At 51.2% G+C, this 13,645-nt stretch overlaps 1 protein-coding gene and 1 non-coding gene across 2 annotated transcripts in view; one reads left to right on the top strand and one right to left on the bottom strand.

Moving 5' to 3' along the window:
* Positions 1 to 3,135: 3,135 nt before the first annotated feature.
* Positions 3,136 to 13,645, bottom strand: part of IQGAP3 (IQ motif containing GTPase activating protein 3) — a 45,508-nt gene continuing 34,998 nt past the window's right edge. The window contains exons 28-38 of the mRNA XM_032154205.2: positions 12,902 to 12,986; positions 12,241 to 12,473; positions 11,749 to 11,881; positions 11,513 to 11,615; positions 10,707 to 10,833; positions 8,891 to 8,978; positions 7,836 to 8,048; positions 6,637 to 6,803; positions 6,230 to 6,331; positions 5,668 to 5,776; positions 3,136 to 3,976 (exon numbers count right to left, since the gene is read on the bottom strand). Of these exons, the coding sequence (XP_032010096.1) occupies positions 3,863 to 3,976; positions 5,668 to 5,776; positions 6,230 to 6,331; positions 6,637 to 6,803; positions 7,836 to 8,048; positions 8,891 to 8,978; positions 10,707 to 10,833; positions 11,513 to 11,615; positions 11,749 to 11,881; positions 12,241 to 12,473; positions 12,902 to 12,986 (1,474 nt within the window). The 3' untranslated portion in view covers positions 3,136 to 3,862. The remainder of the gene's footprint in view (positions 3,977 to 5,667; positions 5,777 to 6,229; positions 6,332 to 6,636; positions 6,804 to 7,835; positions 8,049 to 8,890; positions 8,979 to 10,706; positions 10,834 to 11,512; positions 11,616 to 11,748; positions 11,882 to 12,240; positions 12,474 to 12,901; positions 12,987 to 13,645) is intronic.
* On the top strand, positions 7,051 to 7,150 carry LOC116470111 (small nucleolar RNA U13). The gene has a single exon (XR_004248535.1). It is a non-coding gene; the product is annotated as a small nucleolar RNA U13 (small nucleolar RNA).

Genomic DNA, 13,645 nt, shown 5'->3' with positions numbered 1-13,645 from the left:
TTGTTTATCCACTCATCAGTTGATGGCCATTTGGATTGCTTCCATTGTTTGGCTATTATTTATAGTGCTGCTATAGATATTCATGTGCAGATATTTGTGTGGACATATGCTTTCAATTTTGTTGTATATATACTTAGGAGAGGAATTGTTAGGTCACATGATAACTCTATGTTTACCATTTTGAGGAGTTGCCAAATTGTTTATCAAAGTGGCTCCACTATTTTAACCCTTCCAGCAATGTATGAGAGTTATTTCTCCACATCCTCACCAACACTGATCATCGTGTCTGCTTTATTTTAGCCATCCTAACGGGAGTAAAATGGGATCTCATAGTGATTTTGATTTGCATTTCTCTAATGGCTAGTGATGGCCAGGCCCAGTGGCCCTGGCCTGTAATCCCAGCACTTTGGGAGGCAAATGAGGGCAGATCACTTGAGCCCAGGAGTTCAAGACCAGCCTGGGCAGCATGGCGAATACTTTGTCTCTACAAAAAATATGAAAATTAGCTGGGCATGGTGGCGAATGCCTGTAGTCCTAGCTATTTGGGAGGCTGAGGCGGGAGATCACCTAAGCCTCGGGAGATCAAGGCTTCAGTGAACCATGATCATGCCACTGCACTCCAGTGTGGGTGACAGGGTAAGACTTCGTTTCAAAAGAAAAAAGGCCATTTGTATATGTTCTTTTGGGAGAAATGTGAATTCAAATCCTTTGCCTATTTCTTAATTAGGTTGTCTTTCTATTGTGATGAGTTCTTTATATAGTCTGGATATAAATCCCTTATCACATATATGATTAGCAAATATTTTCTCCCACTCTGTGGGTTTTTTCATTTTTTTTCTTTTAAATTTTATTTTTATTTTATTTTTTGAGATGGAGTCTTGCTCTGTCACCCAGGCTGGATTGCAGTGGTGTGATCTTGGCTCACTGCAACCTCCACCTCCGGGTTCAAGCGATTCTCCTGCCTTAGCCTCCCAAGTAGCTGGGATTACAGGCACGTGCCACCACGCCTAGCTAATTTTTGTATTTTTAGTAGAGACGGGGTTTCTCCATGTTGGTCAGGCTGGTCTTGAACTCCCGACCTCAGGTGATCCACTCGCCTCAGCCTCCCAAAGTGCTGGGATTACAGGCGTGAGGCACCACGCCTGGCTTAAAATACATATATTTTTTAGAGATGGGAGCCTCACTATGTTGCCCAGGATGGTCTTGAACTCCCTGGACTCAAGCAATCCTCCCATCTTGGCCTCACAAAGTGCTGGGATTACAGGTGTGAGCCACCATGCCTGGCCTTTTTTAAAGAGTTTTATAGTTTTATCTCCTACAGTTAGGTCTGTGGTTCATTTTGAGTTTATTTTTGTATCTGGTGTGGGGTAGGGGTCCGACTTCCTCCTTTTGCATGTGGATTTCCAGTTGTCCTGACACCATTTGTTGAAGACTACTTTCTGTTGAATTATCCTGGCACCCTACACTTAATTTTTTTCATGCCACTTTGTCTAAGAAGCACCTATATTTTTTATATTTCCAAATTGTCCTCCAAAGAGGTTACACTGGCATATAGTCCCATCCATAGGAGCTAAGAAACTGTATCTCAGATTGGGCATTGAAGGTTAGCAAGGACACTAATGAGCTCAAACTTATCAGGGACCCACAGCAAAGTGGAGTGTTGGGGGAGCTTGAGAGTGTCATGAAAGGGGAGGTTGAAGGAAGTAAAAATGTTTCTCTCAGAGAAGAGAAAAAATGCTGGGGAATATATATCTGGTGGGCCTCAGTTTAAAGCCCTGTTCTGCTCCTTTCCAGCTGAGTAGCCTTGGGTAGTTATCAGATCCAACTCTGAACCTCAGTTTCATCATGTTAAACCAAGATGGAGACCACAACAACCTTTGTAGGGTTGTTGTGAGGAGTAAATGTATGTAAATATCCCAGCCCACGATAGACTCTCAATAACGGTAGCTATTGTGACATTTCTATATGTGGTATATGTGGCTGAGATCATGTGATTGTGGGGGAGCATTGCAGCCATTTGGTGAGTATGAGATTTTTAATGATGGCTGATCACATGTAGAAACTTGGATCTACTGGTAAATGTCACTGTCACCCAGAGCAAGGCAGTACTTGAAGTCTTTGCTGTGACATGTTAAGGGGGGGGAGAGGCTGTGACTGAGATTGGATGTGACAGCAAGACAGATCCTGAGTGACAGAATGGAACAGAGTGGAGTGGGGCAGACTGCACCAGGCAAAGATGTGTCCCCAACAGGAGCTGCCTGGGACTTCAGATGTCAGGGCAGGTGTCTGTCTCTACTGTCCCCTCCCCAACAGACTGCCCTCCCTACTTTCTGAAAGCAAGGAGGAAAGGAGGGAAGTTTCCCTTCGGAAAGGAGATTTTGATCAGTGTAGAATCTATAAGACCTAAGGAGTTATGGCTTAAGCACCTTTGATATCACCACCTAAGGCTCAGGAAAAGAACCTGCTGGAACTGTGTGTAAAACGGGTGGGGTAGAAGTTAGAGTGGCTTCTCTTCTCAGCTTTAGTCTTCAGAGTGGCCGATAAAAACAGAATAGAAACCTAAGCATTCCTTCCTCCTCTCTGTCCCCCAGGGGAAGGAAGAGAGAATAAATGCCACATCTCATTAAGCTTTTACGAGCTCAGGCAGGCAGAGTGGGCCCATACCGGAGGCAGGCAGAGGGCTGGGGGAGGCTGCAGGAAGGATTCCCCAGTTCTCTCAGGGAGATGTGTTCCCGAACTTAAAGGCCAGCTCCACAGAAAATGAAATAAGGGTTAACAACAGATGTGGGAGTAACAGCTGCTTTTATTAACATCAGAAGGGCAACAGTACAGGAAGTTGGGTAGATGTGGGGACAACAGAGAGACTGTGGCAGAGGCAGGACTGCAGATCTATGGAAATTGCCTGGAAGAGTCAGCTGTAAGGCATGAGAATCCTGAGGGTAAAAGAGAAAAGGGAAAGACTCCTCTTTGATCTTATGGAGCTGAAATAACAAGATCTTTAACATGAGTGAGAACTCTGTTGCCCCAACCTAAGGTGACTTTAAATCCAAGGTATAAAACACGGCATGGATATTAGTTTGAATAGGGAAAATGAGAACTCTCTTTGAGCTCAAAAAAAAAAAAAAAAAAAAAAAGAAAGCATTAAAACCCTGATTAAGTCTGCACAATGATCCAGAGTGTAAGGATGGGAGAAAGAATAAATACCTTAGTGACCCACATATTAAACAGACCACAAACAAGAGAACAAGACTTGAAGCTAATGGAAGGTCATCTTGCCCATGCCGCCATGGGGGGCAACAGTGCCACAACGCCACGTGGGCACTAACACACACTGCATCCCCCCAGTCCCTGCCTAGGTTGGAGGGTGTGCAGATCACAGCAGCAGAGCTGCCTAGACTCAGGCAGGGCTGGAACACCCACTGCTTCTGCAGTGCGAGGTAGGGATGGGGAGCCTGGCCCTGGCTTTGTGGGAGTGCAGAGAGAAGGAAGGCAGAGGGGAAATCAAGCTGCTGGGGTAGTGTTTGTAATATTGGGGTCTGTGGGAGGGCAGTAGCAGACACAAGAGTAATGGCTTTCCCAGGTCAAGGTCCATGTCCTACCATCTGGCAGGAAAGCCAGGGGTTTATCATGCATGATAAAAGCCACACAACTGGACTCTGGGCAAGGCCTGCTTTAGCCAATTAGAAGATACACTGTCTGTGGCCAGGCAGGCAAGCTCCTCCCAGCTGGGGAAGGGGTGAGAATCCCTGGGCCTTGCCCAGTCCTGAGCTCTGGGTGTCTGCAGGGAAGTGCAGTGGTGAGTTAGTGTTAAAGAAAGCATGCAGAGAGGTAAGAGGGGCTTGGGTAGCACCCTTTGCCTCTGTCACTTCCGCAAAAACTTATTGTTGAGGAGGAAGATGAGAAGGTTGACATTGACTTTGGCCTTGTTGAAGAGTTTCATGACAGCCACACCCTCATACTGGAGCTGCAGGAGGTCCTAGGAGGGAAGAGGCAGAGAGGGGAGTTTAAGGGCTTCTGAATGTGGTCCAGTCAGATGGTGTACAAAACACTCATATCATGGGGCCTTCTGCAGTCACCAGTGGCACTGGTCACTGAAGTAGGGCATTGAAATCCCACTTCACAAATGAGGAAACTGAGGCAAGAGAGGTACAGTGACTTGATCAAATGTCAACTCAAGCAAAACCAGGGCTTGAAATTGTTTTTCTTATTTTATTTATTTATTTTTTGAGACGGAGTCTCACTCTGTCTCCCAGGCTAGAGTGCAGTGGCGTGATCTCGGCTCGCTGCAATCTCTGCCTCCCAGGTTCAAGCGATTCTCCTGCTTCAGCTCCTGAGTAGCTGGGATTATAAGCAGGTGCCACCACACCAGGCTAATTTTTGTATTTTTAGTAGAGACAGGGTTTCACTATATTGGCCAGGCTGGTCTCGAACTGCTGACCTCGTGATCCGCCCGCCTCGGCCTCCCAGAGTGCTGGGATTACAGGCGTGAGCCACTGCACCCGGCCAAAATCATTTTTCTTACTCAAAAGGCAAAACAGCAAAGCAAAAAGATTTGGATTAAAAACTACTGCTCGGCTGGGCACGGTGACTCATGCCTGTAAATCCCAGCACTTTGGGAGGCCGAGGCAGGTGGATCACAAGGTCAGCAGTTTGAGACCAGCCTGACCAACATGGTGAAAACCCATCTCTACTAAAAATACACAAAAAGTTAGCCGGTGTGGTGGCACGCACCTGTAATCCCAGCTACTCGGGAAGCTGAGGCAGGAGAATCGCTTGAACCCAGGAGGCAGAGGCTGCAGTGAGCTGAGATGGCGCCACTGCACTCCAGCCTGGGTGACGGAGTGAGGCTCCGTCTCAAGAAAACAAACAAACAAACAAAAACCCAAAAAAGGCCGGGCTTGGTGGCTCATGCCTATAATCCTAGCACTTTGGGAGGCCGAGGCGGGTGGATCACGAGGTCAGGAGATCGAGACCATCCCGGCTAACACGGTGAAACCCCATCTCTACTAAAAATACAAAAAATTAGCTGGGCGTGGTGGCGGGCGCCTGTAGTCCCAGCTACTTGGGAGGCTGAGGCAGGAGAATGGCATGAACCCAGGAGGCGGAGCTTGCAGTGAGCAAGATCGCGCCGCTGCACTCCAGCCTGGGTGACAGAGCAAGACTCCATCTCAAAAAAAAAAACAAAAAAACCAAAAACCCAAAAAAGCAACAACAACAACAACAACAACAACAATAACCACAATCAAAAACACCACTGCTTCACTCCTTTCCTGACACTGGCCTATGACTTAGGCCAGCTTCTTAACCTTTTAGCCTAGAGCCTGTAAAATAGGGATAATACTTCAGAGCTGTGGAGAGGATTAAATGAGGTAACATGTAAAGTCCCTGACATGTGATAGGGCTTCAAATATTAATCCTGCTTCTGACACCAGCAGCCCACTCCACTATCCCTGATGCTTGCCAGTGGGGTCTGTGTCAGGGCATGGGGAAAGGGGGGCTTGGGCTACACAGACCCCCACCCTTCTCTTCAGGAACAGACGATACTGATTGGGTGAAAAACTGAGCTGGTGTCATCTGAGGACTAGGAAAGTGAGGCCAGCTGCTCTCTTCAGGCCAGCACCTAAAGCCCAGCAGGTGTCCTGCAGGCTCATGGGACTGTCCCCTCACCTGATAGTGAAGCTGAAATCGCTCCATGTCCACACCCAGGAACTTGGCATTTACTTCAAACTTTCCTGCCTCATCTCCCGGGGTGATGTCAAAGATGACGTTTCTGAAGCTGTCAGGAACAGGATTCAAAACAGGAACCCACTGCCTCTTTCCAGGGCTACAACCACATTCTTGTACCCACTGCTCCTTATCCTGGGCAGCAGTGTAATCCAGAACCAGCTTTCCCTCTGTCACTCCCAGAGGGCCCAGCTCGCTGTCTCCTCCCAGTTTTACTTCTGCTCCCCACACCATCTCTTTATCTGCCCCGCCCTACCCAGCTGTTCTCACCTCTGGAAAGCTTTCCCAGTACCCTCTGCCTCAGGGCATCTAGAACTGTGCTAGACCATGTCCAGGGCCCTTCACTTTCTGTCTGGGCATGCTCTGTCTCCACCATCATTCTAGCAGCAACTTCAAGACCGGGACCATGCTTCTCCTTCTCCTCCACCCGGTGCCCAGCCCAGAGCTCCACCCCCAGGTTAGAGGACAGGAAGGGGCTGACATCCTGCCCTCCAAAGACACATACTGAGAGGCGGGAAGATCTTCAATTTCCACCAAGACACCCTTTTCCAGGAGCTGAGCAGCAGTGTAATGAAGAGAAGGCTGCTTCTTCCCCTTCCCAGAACTCCTGATTAAAAGAAGGCCCCAGAGAATTCATCCAACAAACACTTTACCACCAAAGAAACTTGTTTTCTGTGGCTGGAAAGGAAATGAGACCCCGAGGAAGACTTCTCACTGATGGAAGACAGAGAAGGGGGGCTGCACTTGAGCCCAAGACTTTGTAAATCAGGCTCAAAGACCAGACTTAGGAAGGGACTGTGCTGTGCTGGGTGAGATTCCCCTTTCAAAGCTGGGAGATGGTGGGGCAAAGATGACATGGGCAGGGGTGAGAAGTCACACGTAACCTTCCGAGTATGGGAAAGCAGCACCTACTTGGAGTCAGGGGCCAGGTGGTCCAGGCAGGCCCGGATATACTGGCTGTAGTAGTCACCCTGCTCCTCATAGAAGGTAGTCTTAGTGCTCAGGCCCTGTAATGTGGCCTGCAGCTTCACCAGCTCCGCCTTCCGCCTGTGCCTGTGTCTGTGCTGGTTGCGGATGTCCTGGGGTTGGGGAACAGAGGAAGGGATGAGTGGTCCTTCCTGGCAGGAGAGCCTTAGGGCCTGACACAGGCCCAAGCACTACACACTGTGAGGCTCTTCAGAAGAACAGGCTTCAAGGCTGTTTTCCTAGAAGGAAAATCTCAAGGATGGTATTCCAAATCCTCAAGGCATGTCCTCAGGGCCTCTGCCCGTTGAGGACTAACTGGTTTCAAGGCTGTTTGTTTTTTAGCAAAAGAAAGTTGCAAGGATACTTTTGTAGGTCATAAGCTGAGGATTGGGTTTTCATGCTCTTGTGTGAGATATGCTTCTCTCAAACCTTCTGACCTGGGCACATTACCCAGCTAATGTGGAAAAAAAAAAAAGAGAGAGTTGCAAGAACACCCTCCTCTCTAACTAATTTCAAGATCTTTCCTTCAGGCCAGGAGTGGTGATTCACACCTGTAATCCCAGCACTTTGTGAGAGCCTAAGGTGGGCAGATTACTTGAGGTCAGGAGTTTGAGACCAGCCTGGCCAACATGGTGAAACCCTGTCTCTACTAAAAATACAAAAATTTGGCTAGGTGCAGTGGCTCACGCCTGTAATCCCAGCATTTTGGGAGGCCAAGATGGGCGGACCCTGAGGTCAGGAGTTCGAAAACAGCCAGGCCAACATGGCCTGAAACCGTGTCTGTACTAAAAATACAAAAATTAGCTGGGCATGGCAGCGCGCACCTGTAATCCCAGCTACTTGGGAGGCTGAGGCAGGAGAATCGCTTGAACCAGGGAGGTGAAGGTTGCAGTGAACCAGGATCACACCACTGCTCTCCAGCCTGGAAGACAGAGTGAGACTGTCTCAAAAAAAAAAAAAAAAGAAAAAGAAAAAAATCTTTCCTTCAAAAAGGACCCTCAGCCTTCCTCTGGCTGGTGACAATTTTGGGTGGGCACTCATCAGGAGGGGCCCACCAACACTATGGATTAACATGTACATGCACACACACACACACACACACACACATACACACAGGCACACGGAGCCCAGGCCCAGGTTATTACCTTGGCCAGCTCGTCCACTAGCCCCTGGTAGCCATTTCTGGCGCTGACCAACCCCAGGGCTTCAAGTCGGCGCAGGTTCCGCAGGACGCGTCGCTGCTTCTCTGCCAGTGGCAGGAGGGAGTGAGCTGTCAGTGAGCGGTGTCGTCGCAGTGGCTCCGGTGTCTGGGCTGTACAGGCCTGGCGTCGGCTCATCAGCTGCTTGTGGGCTGCTTCCTGGGGACACACAGACGCTGGAGGGGTCTACCAGGTCCTACCATTCTGCTCCCACACCAGGGAAGGTCCCATGGGCACCAGCAACAAAGGGAGGCCTGAGCATTTTTCTGGGTATCATTAAGAAAGTGCCCTAGAGCCCAGCCTCTGCAGGATATGGCTGGGGCAGGGCATAGCTTATGAAGAATATCAAGGTATAACACCATAACACATGGTGTCACACATGGGAGGGCCTCATAGATCACCACAGGGGAGGAGTGGCCCAAAGGAGACCCAAACCCAGGCCATGGCATAAAGGATTCCGGACAGACACTAGCTGTGACTTCCCAACAATGGATCTTTCTGATGGCACAGGATGTTTGGGGGCATTTCCCTGTCTGTTCTGTTTTGGGACACACCTCTACTGGCCATCCCCACCTTTTCTTTGGGAAGACCCTGGTTCAGTCTTCGCTCCAGGGGGCCCAACCTGCCCCTGGCCCCCCACCTGCCTACTACCTTCTCCTGCCTCCACGCGTTCTAGCAGACCACTCTTCTGAGTGCAGGCCTTCCAGGGGAGCCTTCCAGACTGTTTCTCAGCGCCCCCCATAGCCCTAGTGTTGGTGCTTGTTTCAGTGTGTGAAGTGGGGAGAGGGGTGGGACCCCATGACTCTGCAGCCTGAGGCTTCCCAAGGCTAAAGCTGTATCCCTCACCCTGTAGGCCTCCAGAGTTCTCATTACCGGTGAGCACAGGTGTCTGCTTCTGGCTGACTGCGGGTGAGGTTCAGAGGAGGGAAACAGCAGCGGTGCAGGTGGGACGAGGCGGGGGATGAATGAGACAGAACCTGTGGGCTGGCCCGGCTACTCACTTGCTCTCTGGAAGCCGAGAGGGACAGGATCTCCTTGAGGGTGTCCCCGGGATGGAACTGTATGATATCGGCCAACAGCTGCTTGGTGCTGCACAAGGAGGGCAGTGACAGAGGAGAGGTAAGGGGCAGGGGAAGGGCCTGGACATGGGACTGGCCAGAGGTCTGAGAGTAAGTGGACCATGCTCTATAGCATGGCTGCTAGGATATAAGGAGAGAGAGCAAGGGATAGGGGATGTCGTTGCCTAGAATACCTTCCCCACAACTATCTTTCTTTGAGTCCTTCAGCTGAGCACACATGTCCTTCCCGCCCAGCCATCCCTTCTCCTTAGCTCTCAATGCATCTGACAGCCACCACCCTCTTGGTGGTGCTCTATGTTCAGCCCTAGCCCGACCCTGCTCTCAGCCCTTTCATGGCAGGACAAAGACGATACTTAGCTCACTTGTTTTTTTTTTTTTTTTAGATGGAGTTTCACTCCTGTCACCCAGGCTGGAGTGCAATGGCATGATCTTGGCTCACTGCAACCTCTGCCTCCCAGGTTCAAGTGATTCTCCTGCCTCAGCCTCCCAAGTAGCTGGGATTACAGGTGCCCGCCACCATGCCCAGCTAATTTTTGTATTTTTAGTAGAGATGGGGTTTCACCATGTTGGCCAGGCTGGTCTCTAACTCCTGACCTCAGGTGACCCACCTGCCTCTGCCTCCCAAAGTGCTGAGATTACAGACATGAGCCACCGCACCTGGCCAGCTCACTTGTTTATTGAGTGAATGAGTGGGTGCAAGGGGTTGCCTTGTTGGCAGGGAGCTTGAGCTGGCACTTTGGCTCCTCTTCTGCCCAGATGACCAGCTCACCCCTACTGGGAGTCCTCCCTCACTTTTGTAGGACTGGGGAAGAAAAGCTCCATGCCCGTCTGCTGACTATCACACTCAACAATAATGTGGAATTAGGCTGGGCACAGTGGTTCACGCCTGTAATCCCAGCACTTTGGGAGGCCAAGGCAGGCAGATCACTTGAGGTCAGGAGTTCAAAACCAGGCTGGCCAACATGGTGAAACTCCATCTCTACTAAAAATACAAAAATTGGCTGGACGTGGTGGTGAGCTCCTGTAGTCTCAGCTACTCGGGAGGCTGAGGCAGGAGAATCGCTTGAACCCAGAAGGCAGAGGTTGCAGTGAACTGAGTTCACGTCACTGCATTCCAGCCTGGGTGACAGAGTGAGACTCCATCTCAAAAAAAAAAAAAAAAAAAAAAAGTGGAATTAGAACATGAGATCTACAACCCACTGGCTGTGGAACTTTGGATAAATCACATAACTACTGAGTCTTTCCTCAACTATGAAGAGGGGAAGCCACCATCTACCTCATAGCTTGTTTCTAAGAATAAACGATAACATATAAAAAAGCATTTGGGCCAGGCGCAGTGGGTCAATCCTGTAATCCTAGCACTTTGGGAGGCTGAGGCAGGTGGATGGCTTTGAGGCCAGGAGTTTGAGGCCAGCTTGGGCGACATGGCGAGACTCTGTCTCTACTTGAAAAAAGAAAAAAGCATTTGGTAAACAGCACAATATGCAAACACCTGCTGTTGCCAATATCTTCACCATTCCTTTACTTTCAGTACAACACAGAGCAAAAAGCTGAGGACACCAGACGGAAAAGAGCCAAGGCTGCAGTGAGGGGAATAAAGGTAGGCTTCAGGGAGAACTTCCTGAAGGATAAGGGAGCCCAGGAATAAGGTGGAATGGGCGCCTCAGAGTAAGGCCATTTTACTGGCCTCAGGCCTGGGGAGCTCAGGTATGCAGGGGCAGAGGCCGGCGTCGCCCACCTCAGAAGCAGGCTACGGGTGTTGGAGTCATCAGCGTCTGCCTCTAGTCCTTCAAACTTGTTGGTCAGTGTCAGGGACACTTCTAGCTTGCTCAGGTCCGTGTGCCCATCTGCAGCGATGCTCTCCCCTGAGGTGTGGTGAGGAATGAGAGGGAGACAGCATACACACACACATGCGCACACACACACACACACACACACACACATATGCACCAATGGAGTCATGTTAAATCGGCTGCTCCACATGCCCCTCTTCCAGGAAGTTTTCCCACACTGGGCTGCAGAACTACCCTGTGTCCCCAACCCTTAGCACCAATGGAAGGGCTGTCATTAACAGAGCATACCCTTGTGTTACCGGGGCTGTGCCACCCCCACACCCTCAGCCCTGGGTGCCCTGAGGGTAGAGGAGCCATGCCTCCCTGAGCCTGCAGCTCCTGGTTCTCTCCAATCACCATCTGCATTCTGTCCTTCCTCCCAGTAAGTTGGCTTCCTCCTATTCCATGGCCCGGAAACCCCTCCTTCTCAGAGAAACCTAATGAGGCCCTGATCCCTGTGCCTCTTTCAGATCATTTAATTGGCCGTTTTCCATGATGATCGTGGGTCCCTCTACTGTCTGTCTACCTTCTCCACATCAATTTGTGTCCCTGTGCCCATGTCAGGACCAGAGGGAGCGTATGGAACTAGTCGCCTGGCACAAGACCTAGACTACATGGGCACGCTCACATGCCCTGCCTGCCTGCCTGCCTGCCTGTCCCTCCCTCCCTGCAGGCCCCCTAGCTGGCCCCAGCTGCTAAGGAGGGCACGCACCAATAAGGTCAGGGATGGTGGGCAGCTCCCCAAGGTCCTCCAGGAGCTCATGCAGGGGGTCTTGGTGATCAGGGGCAATGCAGTCCTGGTGCTCCAGCAACAGCTGCAGCACAGAGGAAGAAAAGGAAATGCAGGGTCTGAGCCAGGTCTTCCCTCTGGGGCCAGCCCACTACCCCATCACAGGCTACCAAACCCTTGCCCACCCAGCCAACATCCTCCAGATCTCAGCCCCTCACCCTGTGTGTGTTGACCAGCTCCCCCACGGTGATGTACACCACGGGTTTGGCCACAGCCACCATGTCTGAGTACTCGTCCACTGCAAAACGCTCCTCTGGCTCTGGCACCTGGCAGGCTCTATGGATGAACTTCCTGTCCAGAGGGCGGGCATGTGAGAGAGCGGGGAGGGCCAGCATCCCACACATCTTCTGTCCCCATCATTTCCCCAGCCTTCTCCAGTGATTGCTCAGGCCAATTTGGACTCTCCAGTCTCAGCTTCTGCCCTCTGTCCTGCCCTACCTCTGTCCCAGTGACCCCTCAAGCCAATCTCCCTTAATAGTCTCCTTTTCTCTCCACTGGGAAGTCCTTCCAACAACCTATCCTCCACCCCGCTCATTATGCTCATCCCTTCTATTTATGCCTCTTGTCCTCATGGATTCTGGAGGGGACAAGTGGGATGTCAAAGGTGAGAAGAGGGAAGAAAGGGGACAGAGAGGAAAGGGACCCAAGACCTGAACTTGAGGTGTGTTTCCTCCAGATAGTCATTCAGGACCCGCAGGTGCTGGCTCTGCCCAGAGAAGGCCTTGCCAGCCGCAGCGTGCTGTAGGAGCTGAGCCACAGCCCCCAGGGCATGGCGCTGGGGGGCAGCCAGGGCTCCACCAGCTGCCATGGCCACAATGTCGAAGGCGTCAGGAGCCACCACAGCTGGGTTCAGGAAGCGGTAGTACAGGAGGTTCCCGACCACCTGAGGGCAGAGGAGACTCTCCCAGGAGTGTCCAGGGGCCACCTTGACTGGTGCGACCCCACATTCCCAGCTTGCTTGGCTGGAAGGGACACCTGGGCCAACCCCCTCACTTCAAAGAAAACAGGCCCAGGGCAGGCAGACAACTTGCTTAAGGCCACACAGCAAACCTGAGCAAGAGCTGGGACTTGAACCCAGATCTCCTGACAAGAAGCCAGTGTTGCCCACTCTGTTCGCTCACACCCCAGCGTGAGCCATCTGCCACCTGAAGCCCTGCGGGTGAGCCAGGCTCCATTTATAGGGGCAGCATATTTCTCTCCTTGGATTTTTATGGCATAGGATTTTTTGTGTTTTTGTCTCAGTCTGGGGATTGCAGGTACCAGCAAAGCAAAGGAGGGATTGGGAGGTGGGGGTGGGGAGACAACACTTGCCTTATAGACCTCGCTGTCTGTGGCGTCGGGGAATTTCTCTGCTAGTGTTGCCTTCAGGACTTTGGCCACATATCGCATCCCATACCTGGGGACAAAGAAATAGGTGCGCTGTGCCGGTGCCTCTGCCCATCTCTCTCTGCCAGAGATAAGAGCTTGAGTGCCTGGCTGTCTCTTCTCCCCCAGGCTCAGCCACTCCAGAGTGGGGCTCAAGCACTGTCCCTCCACTAGCCATGGCCAGCTCCCTGCTGCCTTCCTCCAAATGTCTCTGGGCCTTGTCCCTTCCTCCTGCCTTGTGTCAGTAGTCAGGACCAGGGTCCTATCATCTACTAAATCTCTCACACAGCCTCCAACCTGGCTCAAGAACCTCTTCTCTGAGACTCTCTGGCTCCTCTGCAGAGCACCCCAGATCACCATAGCCATCCCCCATCCCCCAGAGGCACCGTTAACCTAAAGCTTGGGTATCTGACACTCACAGCCAAAACCCTGTCCTAGGACAGCCTAGGTGGCTCCGAGGTAGTCAACCTTGTCAGTTGTCACAGAGCACCTGTGAGTGGCCTAGTCTGGGCTAGAGGTAGGGCCCCAAGGAGATCAGTGAGCCGGGAGGAGAAGCTCCAATTTGGACTCCACCACCAACCAGAGATATTATCTTAGGCTATTTCCTTCCCCTTTGCAAGTCTATCCCCTGGTCTAGAAAATGGGAATGATCATTCTTGCCTTCTCTTCTCACAGGGTTTTTTGAGGATC

This window comes from Hylobates moloch, unplaced genomic scaffold (assembly GCF_009828535.3).
Source record: "Hylobates moloch isolate HMO894 unplaced genomic scaffold, HMol_V3 SCAFFOLD_5, whole genome shotgun sequence".
Classification (NCBI taxonomy): domain Eukaryota; kingdom Metazoa; phylum Chordata; class Mammalia; order Primates; family Hylobatidae; genus Hylobates; species Hylobates moloch.
The sequence above is the reverse complement of the archived record's forward strand: the minus strand, read 5'-3'. Positions and strand labels throughout refer to the sequence as shown.